The following is a 21,522-nucleotide window of genomic DNA, read 5'->3' as shown; positions in this document are numbered from 1 at the left end:
TTGTACTTTAAATGAGACGAGATCATTTTCCTCAAAGTATTGATTAATAAACACATGCTTGTGAAGTCATTTAATTAACATAACATCATTATCAAAATTAGAACACGGCAAAATCTGATATCTGCCTGGTTTGTGTTTTTTTTTAAACTGAAGATGACTTCAAGTGTTTTCACAGTACATTCAAGCACTTATTAAAATAGTTGTTAGATTCCCTTTCCTGATGGGAGCAATGTGGCACAGCGAAACGGTATGTGCTGTGTAGCCTGGAAATACTGGGTTCGAGTTCCACTCACCTTGATTAAGTCAGCTTGCCCTGGTTTATCAGCCTAGGATATTCCAGTCTTTCCCTGAGGTGTACCCTGGAAACCAAGTTTCCTCTGGGGATGCATCCATCGTATCTTTATTTATTCATTATTTCATTATGTATCGTGCGGTAACGATCTTACTCTTTTGAAAATGTGAATACCGTATATACATACATAGGGTGAATTTTTAAATTCAGAAAAGTGAGTGGAGCAGGCACTTATGTTGGTAACAACAAGAGATGAAGTGAGTAGAAAAGTGCCAGAGGACAATAGAGAATATTTTTTATTTTTTTTCGCGGCGGTGGTGGGGTTTGAACCCGCGACCTAATTGGTACGACAACTCCGCCTGGCCGGTGAGAGCGTGACTCTACCGTATGAGCTATCCACGAACACAAAAATATTCGTCTCAAACTCAGGTCATTCTTAGAGCTCTCTCTCTCTCTCTCTCTCTCTCTCTCTCTCTCTCTCTCTCTCTCTCTCTCTCTCTCTCACCGACTTCTGGAGATCGCGGGTTAAAATTTTTATTCTCTATTGTCCTCTGGCACTTTTCTACGCACTTCATCTCTTGTTGTTACCAACATAAGTGCCTGCTCAACTCACTTTTCTGAATTATAAATTCACCTCATATACCGGAGCATACTCAATGTCTCAATCGTTTCTATGTTATATGTTTGTGTTGAGAATATTGGCTTAACTGCTGGCCAGGTAACTTCGCGATGGTTGTGTGGTGAACCCGCGATCTCCAGAATCGGTGAGAGAGAACTGTAAGAATGACCTGAGTTTGATACGAATATTTTTGTGTTCGTGGATAGCTCATACGGTAGAGTCACGCTCTCGCCGGCCAGGCGGAGTTGTCGTACCAATTAGGTCGCGGGTTCAAACCCCACCACCGCCGCGAAATAAAAAAAAATTATTCTTTATTGTCCTCTGGCACTTTTCTACTCACTTCATCTCTTGTTGTTACATACATACATAGGCATTAGTATTCTATCCTGTTAGGTCTTCTTGGCATTTTCATTTGTTTTACCTATAACCTGTTATAGCAATCTTGGTATCATTAATACATAGTCTTTGCCAGAGTTGAGCCTTTAGTTGAATGTATTAACTGGGTTTTTTACCACTGGTTTTCACTTCCCTCACCATTACAGATTCATATCCTTGATGTGTTACGTCAAAATTATGCTTTCGTTTTAAAACCTTCACCTCGACGTCGTTAGCACGAAATCCATATCTGTTTGTCTCTAGAATCGAGTCAAAAAGCAACCCGTCTGTAAATATAACGCCGTCCCACATATTCTGATTCCAGTCTTGATGTTCACTTGCCCATCTCAGTCGGGCAACTTTTGTGCAAGGGGGTAAATTTGGACGAATTACGGTCGGTTGAAGAATCAAAACGAATAATAATAGATATCACCGAGTTGGGCAAACATAAGGTGGATTGTGGGGATAATATTTTAAAACCTAATATAAACCAATTATAGTATTCTTATGATGAAATAGAATTAAAAACAGATGTAAACATCACTTGTTGAATTTAGCGTCACCGACGGTTCCAACAGCAGTGTCCACAATCGTACGTGTTTACGTACTCATGGAAAGTCAACCAAAGTGTTGAGGGTTTATGGAACTACAGGTCATGATAGTTGAAACTACGCTCACTCAGCGTGAACATTTGGAGTGGCAACCACTGCGTGGCAATGCTAATGTGAATTTAATAAAGATTTTATCTGAAATTTATATTTTGGGTGCGCATTTACAAAATGTAACTTTGGTACCGACAAGTTTAGCGGTCCGTAACTGCTCCTAATTTGTGACAATAAAAACATGCGATACATCAACAGAAAAAAAATACTACTTCTTGAGGATATTTACTATTTTATTCAACGCGTTCAAACCAGTATCCAACTATTACGCATTTCCTAAGAAATGATAGGGTTTTCCAATGGGAGGGATGGAATAATATACGATTCTTACACTCTTGCTTTTTGGAATTCCGGACGTGTTCTCAACAGCTGCACGAGCTCGCGAGTGCATGTTAGGAACAAATTTCGAATTCCAAAACGCAAAAGTGTAAGAAATTTTTTATTCTATCTACCCCTCAATCCATTTCGAATAAAAGACATTTTCAAAAGCCATAAATGATAGATACTTCTTTTTTCAAAAACTAATTTTAGTGAAATTCAAATCTTAATAATATGACGTCACAAATTATTATTGTTAATTGATATCATCACACGTGACTATTTAGGGAGAGAGGTTGAATAATAGCAAATACAAACAGACCTGCCTACGATGACGAAACATTCGTAGAATTACGAAATGTTGGCTTCAATTTCAGAACTTTATGGGAATTTCTAGGTCACGACACTTAGTAAAAACGAACGTTAATGTTAGACTACTAAATGGAGAGGATTTTAAAGTGTTATTTTAATCCTTGTGATGGTCTGTTCTTATGTGGTTCAAATCGTTTCTTGTTGATCTATAAAGCTAATTATAGCGATTACTATCTGTATCTCCTAAAAACTACGAATAATTAAATGTCCAAATAGGCAGGTCTGCAAACTGTCTATAGTTTCTTTTGAAAATGACAACATCATCAGTCAAAATAAGTATACACTTACTTGGATTTGTGTTGAGTTTCACAACCTTGACGGATAGTAACAAATGTCCACAATTTGAAAGGTTTTTCATTTGTGCAGATTTTGATATATAGATCAATACAATATTTTAATGTACAGAGGAGCTTGGGGCCCTTTTGATAAGAGATATTAGAAATCGAAGATGACAAACGCGAAAACAATCACAAAATCTTAACAGATTTTTCTTAAAAACATTATTTTCAAAATTTTGATATAATATTTGACCACAAGCTGCATCTTTTGCACTACGACTTTACATGGAAGTAGTCATTACAATTATGTGAAATGTCCTCCTAAAATTCAACCAAAGTTTGAAAAAAAATCGTGATTATTATAGGTATGAGGACGGCCTCATAGTTATATTTTTTGTGTCATTGTCCATTAATAATAACAATGAAGCAATTATAATGCGCACACTTCCAGTTATGGAAAAAAACCCAGTTACAATCAATAGTCAATCAATGCACACATTAAAATATACAACGAACAAAAAGACATGGGGAAAAAAGTTCTGTTTTCAGATTCTTTTTAAAAATGTCAAATGAAGGGCTGGATCTAGTTTTAAAACTTATGCTAACCCATAACCAAGGGGCACTGATAGTTGTTTGAACATTTTCTTACGTTAAGCAAGAAAGAGCCAGCAGATCTCAAAGCTCGCACTGGTTCATAGGGAGATGTTAGTTATTAGATGTAAGGAAGGGAAATTTCGTTCATGGATTTATATGCATAACAAAGAATCTTAAAATCAATTTGAAACTTTACTGGCAGTCAGTAGAGGGATTATGGAATTGTTGTTATACGGTTGTGTGATTTAGTGAGGGATGTTATTCTGGCATCTTTATTTTGAACTTTTTGTAATCTGTTTATAGTGTATTCAAAGCAGCCGACAAGAAGTACGTTGCAATAGTCAATTCTACTTAAAACCAAAAGAAGACATTAGCAGGCTAGTTATATCTTTATTGATAAGGTCTCTTACCTTTCCTGTGTTTCTCAAATGAAAGTTGCAAGATTTGATTACATTGGAAAGATGGTCATTCATGGATAAATTGTTATTCAATAAAACACTAACATGGGTTGATGAAATGTTGACATTTGTACCTATAAAATCATTAGATTTGTGGTGTATCATTCTGTCTTCCAAACTTAATGCTTTCTGTCTTATCTTCATTTGGTTTTTATTTGTTAGCAGTCATCCAAACTTTGATATTTTCTATGCATGTCTCAATCCTTTTGATTATTTCATTTTCATTTGACAGGACAACACTATTAGGTGTCATCAGCGTATAAATGCTTGTTAATACTAATATCGTCGTACTAAGTGGATACACGTAAAGTGGGCCCAGAATGGAATATTGAGGAACACCAAATTTAAAGTGAAATAACTGGGAACTATACTTGTTCTCAAATATAACGTTTTTGAAAATATTTTCAAGATACGATTTGAACCACATAAGAACTAATCATGAAAACTAAAAGCATTCTGAAGTCGCTGTATGAAAATGTCGTGGTCTATTGTATCAAAAACCGCACTCAAAACAAGAAAGACTAAGATGACTTCATTTCTTTCATCAGTAAAATTTTGAAGACTCTGAACAGTGCGCCATAGGTACAATGGCCCTGTCTATAAGCAGACTGGAATTGAGAAAAAAAGATTATGTTTGAAGGTGGAGATTTACTCTCTTAGATACAATTTTTGCTAATGTTTTGGATATAAATGACAAATTGGAGACTGGTCTATAATTCATAACTTGATTTTCATCGAGTCTTGACTTTTTAATGAGTGGTCTAACAGCGCTATCTTCAATTTATTGGGTACAATGGCATTTGATAAACTGTAATTTACAATATCAACAGTAATAGGTGCAACAACAAACATTTGAACACTAATTGGTCAGCCACGTCGGGATTGGGTCCAATGCACATGTTTTGTTTGGAGATTATCTTAAAATGTCCAAAATTTCCGACTCAATTGGGTTCATATTGGGTGAAACAACTGATCATGCAGGGGTAACTCTGAGACTTAAGTTTGAAATTAATGCTTAACTTATAAAATTAAAGTTTTAAATATTGCTCTAATTCTTATGTGGAGTAAGATCTATTTTCCAATTTAGAAAAAAAAAACCAGAGAAGCACAAAAACAAAAAAGCCTCATATTTTCTGATTATCATAATATCATAATCATTACGCATTACACGGTTCAAAAAAACCTTTAAATATCCTGTTGGTTTAGCAATATAAATATATTATAGTTCAAACAATCATAAGAAAAGATCAAAGTGAAGGACAAAAACCATATATACAAACACAAGGTCAAGTTAATGCATTCATAATTTTCCGTTAAAACTTGGTAAATATTATGTTGCTCGTCTTTTGACGTTTTCCAAAACTATTGATTTTCGTTTGAAAAGATGACAAGAATTACAATTTCCGTATTCCTAAGTTTATCTTACTACTTCTTCTTCTTCTAGGTTCCATGCCTGGTCCAGGCTTCGGATACTGCATGAATTATCTCTCTCCATTCCTCCCTGTCTCTTGCCTTTTCAAACAGCTCTTGGATTGTTAGGCTGGTGAAGCCCTTCAGTTGGTCTATGAGTGTTTTTCTTTGTCTCCCCCGGGCGCGTTTACCAGGTATTTTTCCACAACTTGCCAGGTATTCATTCTTATCTTTCCTTACTATGTGTCCGAAAAAGGATAGTTGTCGATCCACTATTAAGGGCATTAGTTTCCTTTGTTGGTATGTTTGTTTTAGCACTTCTTCGTTCGTTTTGTGTGCAGTATACGATATTCTCTGCATCCTTCTCAAGCACCACATTTCAAAAGCTTCAATGTTCTTTTGTGTTTCTGCATTTGTAGTCCAGCTTTCGCATCCGTATAACAAGATTGGCCACACGTAGCACTTCTTACTACAGATTTATAAAGCGTTAGGAACAATTCATTATTCATGTATTCAAAACTTCTAAATATAAAATCAATTGTCTTGATCGCTTCGTTGATTATGGTATTCACGCGGTTATCCAAATTGGATTCAGTAGTCTGATGTCACGCCGCCTGGCAACGGCGGCCATCTTGGTTCTAAACAAAGAAAATCATTACTTTTTATTCTTCAAGCTGGCTATAACTTTTCACATGTCTTGTGACCAGAATGTGTAAAAGTCACCATCACCACATGATCAAGTTTATGTTTTTTTTTCCTCTGGATACGCTTTTATGCTCGCTGGAGAAATATTTCATACGGCGTCCGCCATTGTTCCGATAGTTTAGAGCCAGTGTTGCTAAGTTACCATGCGTCATTATGAAGGAAGTGACGTTACGACTTTTGAATCCTATTAATGCATGGTCAAACATCACTCCTCATCTTTTTCTATTTCTACAAAAGTAAGAGATTTGTTTTATTGACACCAGTATAATTAATATGTAAGGAATTTGTTTTACCAATATGTAGAACTTTACATTTTGATTTGTTAAATTATATTGCTATTTCTCGGACCAATGCAAGAGTGAATATACGTCTTTTTGTCAAACTTTATTATTCAAAGACGATGAGTAACTTTAAGTGTAATCAGTGTATATTTTACACGCTGATTTGGGAACTTCCATTAAATCATTATATGTATATACGGCTATGTGGTCTTGTGGTATGACACTCGCTTTCGGATCGGAAGGTCCTCGGTTCAAGCCTCGCTCGGCGCATAGTTGAGTCCTTGGAAAGGCTCTTTACTCACATTCTCTCACCGTACTCAGGTGCAAAAGGAGTACCTGACTGTTAACAGCGTTGTCTCTGTCCGATAAAAATCGTATTATCGCCAAGCAGGTGTCATGTCCCGTCCTAAATGTTAACTTTTGCTGCTGTTGGCCAGGGACCCTTTGTAAAGCGCTTTGAGCACGATTAGTGGATATTGTGCAATATAAAAGCTTTAAAAAGCTCAATTTAAAATGAACAGAAGGGGCCCCAAGCAGTGCCCCGGGGAGCACTGACTGTTGTGACAGGTCTCAAGTTTAAAAGTTCATTTCCTACAATAATCCTCTGGCTTTTATTTGTAAGGAATTACCTAATACACCCTATCTCACAAGCCTTTAATTTTATGAACAGTCTCTCGTGAGGTACCGAGTCAAAAGCTTTACAAAAGTTCAGATATATGATGTCATTTGTATTTCTATCATACATACTTTTGGAGAAATCCTCCATTACTTGCAGTAATTGGGTGTCACATGATCTTTGGCGTTGGAACACATGTTGACAAGCACTAAACTTATAGGTTTCGAGAAAATTAAGAATTTGATCTTTTATAATAGATTCAAACAATTTACATTATATACGACTAAGACTTATCGGCCGGTGTTACTAGTATCGTTTCGGCATCATTTAAAAAATATATAAATTACAGTTACATGAGCCATTTTCAAATAATTTAGAACATTTCCTTCTGCTGGATATTTGTTATAAATAATTGAGAGTTGTAGACAAATAGCCTTTAAAAAATAATGAAGGCGATCCTATCCATAATTTTTAAAATTATCTAACTATAGCAATTGTTCTTAACACTATAAACTTATACATCGATGCCATTCAAATGAATCATTCCACTCTTAATATCTATAGAAGACATATCAGAAACTTTTTAATCACGAAAACATTTGAGAAATATTCATTCAAGACATGTATTGCCTTTTTCGCAGTGATGTGTCGTAACTTCACTAATAGTTTTCTTTAGATTACATTATCCCTACTTAGCTTGTAAGAAGGCCAGATTGAGGCTTGGGTCACACATGTGTGTCAAATTAATTTCCTTAAGGTTATAAATATTAACACTGCGCAAAAACCCAAACTTGAATGTATATAGAGAGAACGAAATTGACGTCACTCAGCTCTTTATTATTGGTTTTAGCTACCCATTTTTATGAGCAGTTCTCACTAAATTCCGACGATAAACTTTTCAAGTTAAACATTGTTGTGTGTTTTGGTACGTTATATTAGGCTGGCGGATGTTGTGAGCATTTTAATAATGTTGGCCATAAATCTCCTTCAATACTCTCAAATCTGGGACTCTAAGACAGTGTCTTCACGGTCACCATAGCGACGCCAATCCTAACGAACACAACTTTACTTAACACATTGGGCTGAATACTTTTTATCATGTGGGGGTAATCTCACTCATTGAAATTATGAAGTAGAAAGTAATGAAAATAACAGCTGCAGAAAAAAAAATGCAAAATATCAAACACGGAACGTTTTAGACGCAAACGCCCCATAACAATAATAAAAACAATATATCACTTAAAATGCAGATAGATGGCAGAGAAATTTATCCCTATTTGATATTTGCTCTTTATCGAGGCTGTTTTATTCATATTTTTTCTTTAAATTTTTACAATCCACAGCTTTTAGCAGCTTAGTATCACTCAATGAAAAAGAGAATAGAGAGGAGGTGATGTGATCGTGTAGTTTAGTAATTGAGAGAGTTTTAATAATTGCACTGAGAGCCAGAAGATCCCAACCTGAGGCATTTCTGTTTTGTTTTAATTTGGGTTAGGTATTCCAGCCTGTGTAATAACAAGCAGAGGACAAACAATACAACAAGTTGAATGTTTCAAATATTTAGGCTTCAATGGAAAATCAGATTGTGAAATAAAGAAAAGAATAGGTATGGCGAAGAATGCATTCAACCAGCTGCATACAATTATGAAAAACAGGAATATTAGCATGAAAACAAAAAGCAAAGTCCTGGATTGCTATGTACTGTCTGTGCTGCTATATGGTTGTGAGAGCTGGACCATAAACAAGACCATGGTTAAAAGACTGGAGGCAGTGGAAATGTGGTTTTACAGAAGAATGATGAGGGTGTCATGGATGGAAAGGAAAAGAAATGAAGAAATTTTAGAAATGGCAAACAGAAAAAGATCACTGATAACAAAAATCATCAAACGCCAAATGGAATTTTTAGGACACATTATCCGCCACCCCGGTTTGGAAATACTCGCCTTGACTGGAAAGATGAATGGGAAAAGAATAAGAGGAAAACAAAGAATAACGTATTTGAAAGGGATAAGAACTTGGACAGATGAAGCTGAGAAAGGTGGCGCTGCTTTAATAGAATTGGCAAGAGATAGATCAGCTTGGCGGAAGATGACCTCCGACGTCTGCTTCAGATATGGAACTACATGAGATGAGATTCCAGCTGACCTCAGAGATTTATCTTTTTGTCTTCTTAGAATGCCTTCACGGAGGCATCCAACGATATCGCGCGGAAAGGCTCGTTCAGAAATATAATATAGAGACTATGATGATCACGTAATTAAATATCTAACTTTGAGGGACAGTATCCGGCTTTCCGAAAGAAAAAAAAACGTTTCAAATTTATTTTTTCAGACCGAGCTGGAGCAAACTAAGCACTGGAGTGTATCAGTTGATCCTTGCTCTCATGTTCTTTGTCTTCCCTATGGCCCTGATGGTGTTCACCTACTTTAACATTGTCACTGTCCTGTGGACCAACGGTATACCTGGAGACGTCATGACAGGTGAGCAAAAACAGTCTTGTCCTCATTACTTACCGAGTATAAAAATATAGAGACATTTGTGAAAAAACAAGCAAATAAAAAACCCCAAGGAATTCAAATTGATCAACGAATAATATTGTTTTATGTCAAGCTCATTCCCACGACTTCCATTTTCCCAAGTTATTTACATTGTTTCATTCATTCCCCACGCAGGACATGAACAACCACTTTTAATCTGTCCTCACTGTACAAACCGTTAAGAGATAAGTCGCCATTTTGTACTTGTGTTTTTACAAACTATTAACGAGTTAACTACTGCACATTGGCAAAACTCGTAAATAAAGATTTGGCCAGAAAACTCGTCCTTCAACTATCGATCAAATGGTCGACGTCGTCGTCATCATCATCATCATCATCATCATAATCATCATCATCATCAGCAGCAGCAGCATTATCATCATTAACAGCAGCCGCAACAACAGTAGAAGCAGTAAGAAGCATTTTTTTTTATCTCATCCTTAATTACATCTCTTTTATTTATTCTCTTCCCCGTCTATTCCTCATTATAAATCTTACCCTATCGATCAATTTAAATAACACTTATCTTGGCAAAAACTCTCAAACCTGGGACTTTACGATCTTAATTGATCGATTTTTGAAGGACGAGTTTTCTGGCATAATTTTTAAATGCTAGCCTTTCCAGAGTACAGCTGTTAACTGGTTAAGAGAACCATCACTACCTGCAATCTGGTACAGGAGTTAAGTGATGTGTATTAAGTACCTTTCACAAGATCATCAACAAGCCAGAGATTTGCGATCATTTCAACTATAACAATTGAATAAATATTTCTTTTGACATTCATTAAGACCAAAACACAAAAAAATTTGGTTGTAACCTCAAAAGTCCCCTGTTTAGAATCTAAAAGCTCCAACGAGACATAAAAGTAACTTGGCTAGGATACAGTGCCATACAAAGAAGTAGAAAGATTCAGTAAAAATAATAATTCCAATATTAATAATGGCAATCGAGGATTGCTCATTTTATTGGGATGATTTTTTTTTCTTTTACTTTCCTATCTGCTTTGCCTGGTTTTTATAAATTATGTTTATCGTGAAGATGTAGAATAAACTCGTCACTGACAATAACAAATATATTGCTGTTTTTCACGTAAAATTAAGACAATATCACCAAACTAAATGTAATAAAGTCTGACGTTCAAAAAAGGCAAAAATGTGGAAAATTAAAGACAAAGCGCTTTGTTAAACAGCGTGTCGTCCATTATATTTACTGTGGTACAATGCTTATTTACGATCTGAATAAACTTGAAATGAATTGTTTAAAAAGTAAGTTTCTTTTCATTTAAATCCTTACATAAAATATGTTCCATATTCAATTATTCGTATTGAGTTACCAGATGTTGATAGAAGATGGCAATTTCACAAGTACATGAAATAGCATAATTTCAAATCATTATTATTTTTTGCTGCTATAGAGACGATGCATTTATAAAGTGCTCCTAATGTCTGATCCGTCTTTGTTCTTTGAAAGTCAAATAGGAGAAATTGATACAATACATTTTCAAGGTAATGAACCCTCCCCTATTTTTATATATACACTTGAAAACACTTCAAATCTTAAATATGTATTGAGATTAATGATGGGTAACTGTTCAAAACTGGAACAAAGAATTCCATTTGATCAAGTGATTTCCAAATGCTATTGTGCAGGCTTGTTCAATGGACATTGTGTATGGTTTTCATAGATTCTCTAGTACAAGTGAATTTTGTTGGTTTCTGTCTTTTTCATTAATTCTTTTTCCCCATTTCATCTTATTACCTGCCCACTTGAGAAAAAACATTAACAGGTTATTATCCTTTTATTGTTTCTGATATGAAAGTTTGAAAATGGTGATGGTATTGTCAAATATGCATAACATACTGCAAAATATCGTCAGATTCATTTCGTAACCATTGAAGAAAAGAATTAAGTGGTAATCTTCCAAACCACTCGTGCCTTTTACATAAGTTGTCAGCTTCTGCACACACAGAATCGCCCTATTAATTAAGATTAATTTAATAGAGGCCTGCAAATCCTACAGACCTATGATTTTCCCCGTTACACATTACACGAAACATTAAACAGCAATGATTCACGGCCCGTATAGCTGTATAAGGATATAACCTTTACAATGAAATAAGTAATGAATAAAACAAGTACCAGTCCCACTTATACTTGACAATAAATGTAAGTCTGATTTATTCTTTTTTATGATATTAATGTACGTATTTACATATTTTTATTGTTTAGTTTACATCAATGGGCACTTAATAAAGCCACAATATTTGCTAAGTTTTGCGAAGCTTATCTTTGTGGAAGCCGAGGTGCTTAGCCGGTCTGGCTGTCTCTCATGTCGTTCATGTTGGGTGCCGGTTGATGCAATGGTGTCAGGTTGGACTGCTCCTCCTAGTCAACACTATGAACGGATTGAAATCTGATTTGATATGATAAATATATACATGACGTCATATTTCTCCGTATTAATATTCCATGGCCTGTCTGTGGGAATTGTTTGCCCTAGACAGTGGTTTATAGGGGCTACAGTAAATATTATACATTATATTTAAAAGTTAAGCCCTGATCTTGTAATATGGATAATGTTTACTCAGACAGTTCTAAAGTCATACCTGTTCAAATAGTACAAACGGCTTAACAAGCCTAATAATATTTAGTAAAATAGTGTACTATGTGAACGTTATGAGTGTAGACTCATGAATATTTTAAGTAACATAATTATACTGCTATCGCCCAGATGGCATGAAGTAAACAAATGATAGGTACGCCGGCCTCATGAATTCCAAGACTGCATTAGTCTCGATAAACAATTATATTGTAATGTTTGATCAAATTTTCCTTCATTCATTCATTCAACCCATGATCTGATGAACGTCGGGAGGATACACGGGATACATCTCTCAGAACTTTCCGCCATTCTTCTCTATTGTTGGCCTTTTCCAAGAGTTCTTCCATCTACATTCCTGTCCAGTCCTTGATATTGTCCATCCAAGTTTCCTTTGTCTTCCTCTTCGTCTTCCTCCTTCAAGTGGTACCCTCCATCACCATTCTGCATAAACCTTCATGCCTCACATTGTGGCCAAACCAAGACAGTTTCCTTCTTCTAACTGTGGTGATGAGGGGTTCCTGTTGTCCTGCACGATCTTGCACTTCTTCCAGTACGTCTTTATTGGTTCTTCGTTCTGTATACGGCACCCGCAGGAGTTTTTGATAACTTTTCATCTCAAAAGTAGTAGTAGTAATAATAATAATAATAATAATAATAATAATAATAATAATAATAATAATAATAATAATAATAATAATAATAATAATAATAATCTCTTCAATTCTCTTCTTTTGTCGCATAGTTCCAATATATCATCGTCACCCATGGTCTGATTTTTTTCTTCTTCTTTGTTCCAAAACCTCTTCTGCAGTCGTACGCAGAACATCACCGGTGCTATAGTAATAGTATCTATGTCGTTGTCACGAAGATATAGGGCCGCAAACTTTCCTCCAGTCTGTGCTTGGAACTCTTCTGCTATCGTGGGGTCCTTGAGTTGCCAACATCAAATCTTAGGCGTGTCACTGGCAGGGAGTTTTGTCCGTAGTTGTATGTAAATCAGAGAGAATGTAAAGAAAATTAACTCGGTTTTTATCACTTTATTATAGAATAACACACCACTACTATAATAAATGGGCAAGTACACAAAGTGTCATATTAGGCAAGGGAGATATTTGCGTGGTCAGCCCAATAAACACACCGCTGCTGAAAGCGTAATGAACGGTAATGTGTCATGTCAAAATTCCATCGTGACAATCATCATCATCATCATCATCATCATCATCATCATCATCATCATCATCATCATCATCATCAGCAGCAGCAGCAGCAGCAGCAGCATCAGCAGCATCAGCAACAGCATCACCATCATCATAAATAGCTGCTGCAACAACAATATAAGTTTGTTGTTTTTTTGTATCTCATCCTTAATTACATCCCTTTTATTTATTTTCTTTCCCGTCTATTCTTGTTGTACCTCTCCTCCTTATAAATCTTACCCTCCAGAGGATAAGCTGGACCATCCAATTTAGTTAACATTAAAAACTCAGATCATGTGCGAATTATACAATCAAAACAAAATATTACATGAAAAATATAATCATTTGACAGACTGGATAGCTCAGTCTTTCCATATCTCTATTACACATCGTTTGTCTCACACTTTTGGAAGTAATTGGAATGTGTTACGCATTAAAAGATTACAATAAGATGAGTTTCTAGTATTTGATAATCTGTTAAACCAGACACTGTCCTCCTCTTTTATAAATAGCCGGCAGTTATTTATTTTTATTTCAACGACAAATACCATATACAAAACTGCGCCCCCAACATCAAGACTAAAATCTCGTTCACCTTTCTACCTATCAAAGATAGAAAACTACAACACGCAAGAAGCCTGGTGCGAGGAATGGAAAAGGAATAAACCAACAGGAGGGGAACTAATTGAAGATCCCTGTAAAAGTCTCCCAGGTCTACAGGATCAACCAAAAAATATTGGGTAGCTGCAAATAGACTACGGTCAAAACATACAAGAACAGCTGCCAACATGCACAAATGGGGGCTCCAAGAATCACCAGCATGCCCAAAGTGCAACCAAGCACCACAAGATGCAAACCACCTCGTACTAGATTGCCCAGAGACAAAACTTGAAGGGGGATTTTAAACCATCAACAAATGTGATGATGACTTCAGAACCTGGATTGATACCTTGAACATAGAAGTGTAGCCGAACGATACTACTACTCAACGACAAATGTATTAAAAAAAGAACAGACAGGCTTTTCACTATAATATTATATCTTTCACATATTCATCTGTAACCCTTATTTTTAAATAGATTCCTCATCTCCGACCACTCCCTGCCCATCCTTAAATTAAATGATCTAGATCTTACCCTTACAGAGACGTCCCCTGACTGATCGATAGACTTGTCACGCAATAGGCGTGAGCAAACAATGGATATACAATCTGTCAACATTGTATCCTCCCCTATTGCCTCTACCATGGCATGGCAAGCCGTAGGATCATTTAATGTTAAAGCCACAGGGAATTGATTCAATTGAAGACTTGCATTTGTAAAAAGACAAGTAGGCTATAAACATCACAAACTAATTCAATCCAAACAAAATAGTTTCAATATGAGAAAAATGGCTCTTTAATAACAGGGGCGTGGCTATATTGGTTGATTTTGGTGCCTGGCACCGGTTCCATCTTTTAAAAGTGGATTTCAGCATTTAAAAAAGAAATAAAACCGAAATATGGTATAGACCGCCTCTTACTTATTTGAGTAAGTCTTTTCTTTAATATTTTTTCTTTCTTTTGTATTTTCAAACATAGCATGTTTTATGTCATTTTCTTCTGATTCTGGCAACATCTTGTACTTTAAGCACGCCACGCCATTGCTCTTTAGATGAATGAGGCGCATTGTTTGAATTTGCCCAGTTTCTCATACATGACAAAAATTGTTTTTGCTACCCTTTGGACATGACTTTGTATTCTGACTTTCCACCAGATTTGAATTACAAGCAGTTGTTCCAGCCTCTGTAAGTTGAAAAGTAGGACTTGTAAAAAATATCAGAACTGCGGACTTACTTCTCGATTATTATTTGTCTCTTTGCCTGGAGAGATATAAAATATAAACCCATAATATAATACAGATTTGAACCGATTCTCCGTGTTCAGTGCGCTTTACTGTATTTTCCCAGCAACTATATGGAACCAAATTTCCATTTCAAATAGTGCAATATGACGTCTTGTTTACATTAGTACGCTTACAATATCACAGATCTACTTGTACCTCCCTGAGTCTGTAGAGTAATGTATGCAAAGTACCTTCTAAAGAACTTGTAGCCAGGGCCAAACTTTTGCTGTCATTGTCACCCAAACATTCATTGATCACGCTCAATGTCGCAAGATAAGATACAAAAGTTCTTAGCAACCAATGCCATGTTGTTTACACATATCTAGTTTGACAGTTTGGGAATCAATGGCATTAAATCATATAAACATTTATATTATTACTAACATTAAATGGAAGTATCAGGTAATGAAGAACAGTCTCTAAAGATGTTTGAAATTAAGTTATACTACGACCATAATTCATAAGCTTCTTAAAGAAGAAAAAATTGTTGTGCATGATAGATTGCTTGACAGGTCAGAACTTTTAACACATGAAAATTAATAATTTGAAAAAATAAACTTTCCTCAACTGAAGATGACATCTAAAGAACTCCTAATTGTCGGTCATCTTGACAATCATTTCCAATCACGGCGCGCAGATTATATTTTGAAATAGTTTTTATGTATTTTTTTTCTACGGTCCCATCGTGATATATATATATATATATATATATATATATATATATATATATATATATATATATATATATATATATATATATATTACCCATTAGATGATTTTATGTTTAAATTAGTCAGCAGAATTCATCATTCTGTTCCAATAAGCAATGCGTTCTTCTAATTGTTGAGTGACGGTTTTATTCAAGCGAATAGATACATCTAGTTACTTGATTGTAAATTGATAATTGTGTCATATAGTATTTAACAACGTATCTATTAATATAGACTAGGTGACTTATATATCAATCCCATTTCATCAAAAAATATCGAAGAACCAAAACAGGGACTCGCGGCATGCCTAGATAACGTTAAATCATGGATGACAAACAACAAGCTTACATTCAACGAGGACAAAACAGAGCTGATTGTATTCAAAAAGACAGGAAAGGATATACTCATTAACACGCTGTCCCTCGGTGAATCTGTTATTAAAACCTCCAATGTCGTTCGAAATCTTGGTGTCTATTTTGACACTCATCTAGACATGCGTGCACACATAACAAAGTGCTTTCAGGCTGTTCATAGCGCTCTCCAAATTATATGCAGAATACGAAATGTTATTGATGACGAAACATGCAAAACACTCATCCATGCCCTTGTACCAGCCGCTTGGATTATTGTAATTCTCTCCTGTTTGGCCTACCAAAAACATCGTTGAACAGACTACAGTTGATGCGAAACAAAGCTGCTCGTATAGCTACAAAGACAAAGCCTTGGAACCATATAAAACCGGTCCTTAAGTCACTACACTGGCTTCCAATATAGAAAAGAACAATATACAAAATCGTATGTTTTGCTTACAATTGCCTTCGCCATCTATAACATGAATACCTTGATTGCCTTGTGAGGGAATATGGACCAATTCGATCTCTGCGATCCGTTCTTCGCTAATGGAGAAAAACATCTTAGGAACAAAGTTTGATGAGCGTGTTTTTGCATTTTCGGCTCCAATCATATGGAATTCTTTACCACCTAAAACCCGACAATGTGAAAGTTTACCAGTCTTCAAACGGCATTTAAAAACAAATCTTTTCCATTCTGCTTTTTGTGATTTTATGTGAACTTCGAACAAGATGTGTGTGTGTGTGTGTGTGTGTGTGTGTGTGTGACTGTTGTGCTGATTTCGTAGTCGAATGAATGAGCTTGTGTGATACCAAAAAGCTATTGTAAAGCACCTCTGAGCACATTCTGATACTGCGCATATCAAATAATAATAATAATAATATAATAATAATAATATATATATAATAATAATAATAATAATAATAATAATAATAATAATAATAATAATAATAATAATAATAATAATAATAATAATAATAATAAATAATAATAATAATAATAATAATAATAATAATAATAATAATAATAATAATAATAATAATAATATATAATAATAATAATAAAATAATAATAATAATAATAATAATAATAATAATAATAATGATAATAATAAATATAATAATAATAATAATAATAATAATATAATATATAATAATAATAATAATAATAATAATAATAATAATAATATAATAATAATAATAATATAATAATAATAATAATAATAATATAATAATAATAATAATAATAATAATAAAATAATAATAATAATAATAATAATAATAATAATAATAATAATAATAATAATAATAATCGTTATAAAAACATCATCATTCCATACAATACTAACTGTGACCAAATAATATACATATGTTGGTTTTGTTTTGTTTAGAATTTTATTTCTTTTAACTGTTTCTTTTGTTTTGTTTTGTTTTTCTTTGTGTATTTCTTTTTGGTAATTTTTATTGACGCTATAAGTTGATGCAAAATACTCACTAAATCCGACAGCCGATATAACCTACCAATCTACAAAACGACGTGTTAACTTAAACTTTTATAGTCTGGTTGATATGATTTAGTGAGAATTAATCATTAAAATGGCTGTCAACAAAGAGTTGAGTAACGTCTTTTATTTTCATTCTATAATATGTCAATTTTATTTCTATTTAAGGGCTTCAATTTCTGTAAACAGTTTTAGCTGAAGGTTATTAATAATTCTAGAAATGTGTAAACACTCCAATAGCCAACATCATCTAAATCTCATCAATCGATTGGCCACTGATTCAAAATACAGTATTTGGTATTAACTGTCGTTCATTGGAAAAACACGTCATTAAACATTTGGCCAGAAAACTCGTCCATCAAATATCGATCGATTTAAACGCCTCTAATTTTTCAAAAACTCTCAAACCTTGGACTTCGTGACCTTCATCTTGGCAAAAACTCTCAAACCTGGGACTTCGTGAAGTCTCAGGTTTGAGACTTTTTGCCAAGATGAGGGTCGCATATATCGATGGAAATTTGAGGACGAGTTTTGACCAATTTTGAATGACGTGTTTTTCCAAAGTACGACGGTTAATGATGCATTATTGATGTCCACGGTTATTCATTCCATTCACTGAAACGGATTTACTCAACGGGTCGTAATTGTTGACCATGTTTTCATACAAAAACAAATAACACAGGCAAACGCACACATACACACACATTCTGACGTCCCTCATTCGGATCATCAATCTAATACGATACCACTTTAAGTACACTCTTGTTGGCACCAATTCTGGTTACTTTATGAATACTCAAGTTCTGGATACTTTATGAAAACTCATGCTCTGGATATTTTATGAAAACTCATGTTGATCCAAAGCCCAAAGTATTCTCAAAATTCATATTATTCTGTTTTGACAAAATTTCATTTTATAGCCTTCACATACAAACACAACCACATTTAGTCATTTCGTGATTTGTGCCTCTTGGGAAATTGTAAAATGAGTACCTGATCGTTGACAACATTGTCTCTGTCGGAGAGAAAAAAAAAACTACACTATGGCCTAATAAGTGTCATGTCTCGTACTACATGTTAAATGTTGCTGTTGTTATAAAGCACTTTGATCACGTTTAGTGAATATTGCGCTATATAATTGCTCTTCAGATGTTGGAAGTCATTATATGTATGTGTATGTGTATGTGTAAATGTACGTGTGTGTCTGCGTATGTGGGTGTGTTAGGATCAATGGAAATCACACATATGAAATCTGACTATTCAACAAAGAGGAAATAATAGTGACAACCTTTATTTTTCAGGCTACATAATGACAATCGGTGGTGAGACTCCGTGTTAGTTGTCATGTCGTGTCAACAGCATGTCTGTGATACAGATATTGTTATTATATATAAATTTTATTTTTATTTTTTTTTCAAATTGTACCCACGTCATGACACGGGTGTTATATTATCGGAATAAGCAGAAACCTAAAACTGAAGTAAGTCAAAGTCAAAGTAGATATTTACAGGTCTCATTGTTCTCATGGAAAAAATACTTTCAAACCAACATGATTTTTTTTTCATGGCAACAAAAGTGAAAAATAGCCCGTTCATTTTTCATACCTGAAATACAACAGTACCCCTAGGTCTAAACCAGTAAATCACAGTAGGTTATTTTAGGAGAGGCAGGGGCTCAGATTAATAATAATATAAAGGCGGGATCTACTTTTATTCGAAGCTGACTTAATAATGGATCATCTTTACCGGGATGTTAGTTTATAAATCTAAATCCCTCCCTGCATAGTTATAGTTCTGTACTCATTTGTGGGAGGTCATTTCATACAGGATTGGATGTATTGAATTTTGGCGAAATAAACCATTAAAAGGACTAAGGTACACGAATTAAAGCTCCTAACTGTCTGAGCTTTGTGGCTTTGTGTTGATTCCCGTGCAGGTAGACCGTATTGATGTTATGCGTTTATATAAAATACTCACCAGTTCTGCTGGCCAGATAATCATACTTGGACACAATATTTTGTGTGTAACCTTCAACGTGCATATTCTAATAGAAGGATTTAAGTGATGACTTATCATCCAATTAGCGGTCTAAAAACATTGATGCAGAGTGATATCAACTACCTTAAGCAAGTCCCATCGCCCTGGCTCAGTCCGCGGCGCTTCACTGCGGCCGACGTCTGAGTTATCCTATTCTTCCCTTGGAAAAGACCCTAAAGGCAAATTTTCCCTATGGGATGAATAAAGGGAATTGTATTTTATTTTTATTTTTAAATACTTTTATAGCATATTGTTATCTCGTAACCACCCGACAACGACACTTTCGCCTATTTTTACAATTTAGATGATTAATCAGGATGCTGATTTTGAATAACTATTTCTGTGAAAGCTTGCCATACATTCCACCTGCATGTGTATCGCCCATTTAAAAGTTGTAAGGTTTGTTGACAATTCAAAATCGACCCTTACAATAAATAGGTTATTGTTAACTGTTAATATCATCGTGTTGTCTATCTGGGTGGGGTTCCTGGACTCCCATAGTGGGCAGGGAGGCACTTACTGTGTCTTCTATCCCCTTATATCTGTCTTCCAACTCACTCTCTGTCTTTGTCTTGGAATGAGATTACTTTGGTTTTTTCCTAGCCGGCTACTCTAGCTGAGAGGGAAACAGTCAAATGTGTAGTTAGTTTTGGGAGATGATATTTTTTCCCTTGTAAATCATCTCTCTGTTATGCATTGTATAATGCTTTCTATATATTATATACGATTTGTAAAACATTTGTGTATTCCTCTTAGTGGGGATCTGTGCTTGTGTCTGGATGAGACTTTTAGTGATCTTAAACTAAGTACTTTGATAGTGTGCTCTTGGAATCTACACCTGTTTCTTATTTGAATCAATTCCCCTATGTCTTACCTTTTCTTGGGTGCTTTAATTGTAATTCTAGAACTTTTTACTATCCCATTTTCTTCCTTTTTACTGGCGTTGATATGACCTAATGTGTTGCAAGTGCCGTAAAACCCCTAAAAACAAAAACAAACAACGTGTTGTCTATTTATAATTCAACAAAACAAAGGAACAAATCAACGACAAACCCATCTCTGTAACTCCTCTTTAAAATTCTTCATTTCTTTCTCTCTCTCTCTCTCTCTCTCTCTCTCTCTCTCTCTCTCTCTCTCTCTCTCTCTTCTTGTCTCTCTCTCTCTCTCTCTCTCTCTCTCTGTCTCTCTCTCTGTCTCTCTCTCTGTCTCTCTCTCTCTGTCTCTCTCTCTGTCTCTCTCTCTCTCTCTGTCTGTCTCTCTCTCTCTCTCTCTCTCTCTCTCTCTCTCTCTCTCTCTCTCTTTCCCTTTCACCCCATATTTTGATTAGTTTATAAAACTAGGTGTCAAGTTTAGGTCTTTTTGAAAAGATGTGTGAGATTTGAGAGAAGTCATCTTAGATATATTATGTGACCCAAAGGTATTGAAGCCAGAATATGAAAAGGTACTTTGACAATGTTTTACAGTGATCTGGTGATCACTGATGACTCTTTCATGGACATTGATGGGTATTTATTATAATATTGTCATGCCGCTATGTTTTAAAAATGGGCTTCGTTATGCACCTATTGTTTCATCGCACTCTTTTATGTCTTATATTATGTCGTACAAATGTTAAACGTTATCTAGATTGGTTCGCCTTGGGGAGGCTGGGGGGGGGGGGGGGGGGGGGGGGGTTGCGCTATATATAAAACAGATGGCCACTCGATGCCATATTTTCACATTGGC

At 35.0% G+C, this 21,522-nt stretch overlaps 1 protein-coding gene across 2 annotated transcripts in view; it reads left to right on the top strand.

The window, feature by feature from the left end:
* The window catches only part of LOC144979751 (orexin receptor type 2-like), a 218,224-nt gene that overhangs the window by 113,064 nt on the left and 83,638 nt on the right, over positions 1 to 21,522 (top strand). For both annotated transcript variants that reach the window (XM_078926750.1, XM_078926740.1), the window contains exon 4: positions 9,312 to 9,460. In XM_078926750.1, the coding sequence (XP_078782876.1) occupies positions 9,312 to 9,460 (149 nt within the window). The remainder of the gene's footprint in view (positions 1 to 9,311; positions 9,461 to 21,522) is intronic.

This window comes from Berghia stephanieae, chromosome 1 (genome assembly GCF_034508935.2).
Source record: "Berghia stephanieae isolate SIO BIC M18660-M18661 chromosome 1, UCSD_Bste_1.3, whole genome shotgun sequence".
NCBI classification, from domain to species: domain Eukaryota; kingdom Metazoa; phylum Mollusca; class Gastropoda; order Nudibranchia; family Aeolidiidae; genus Berghia; species Berghia stephanieae.
Note: the sequence above shows the minus strand (reverse complement) of the source record. Positions and strands in the feature narration are given on the sequence as shown.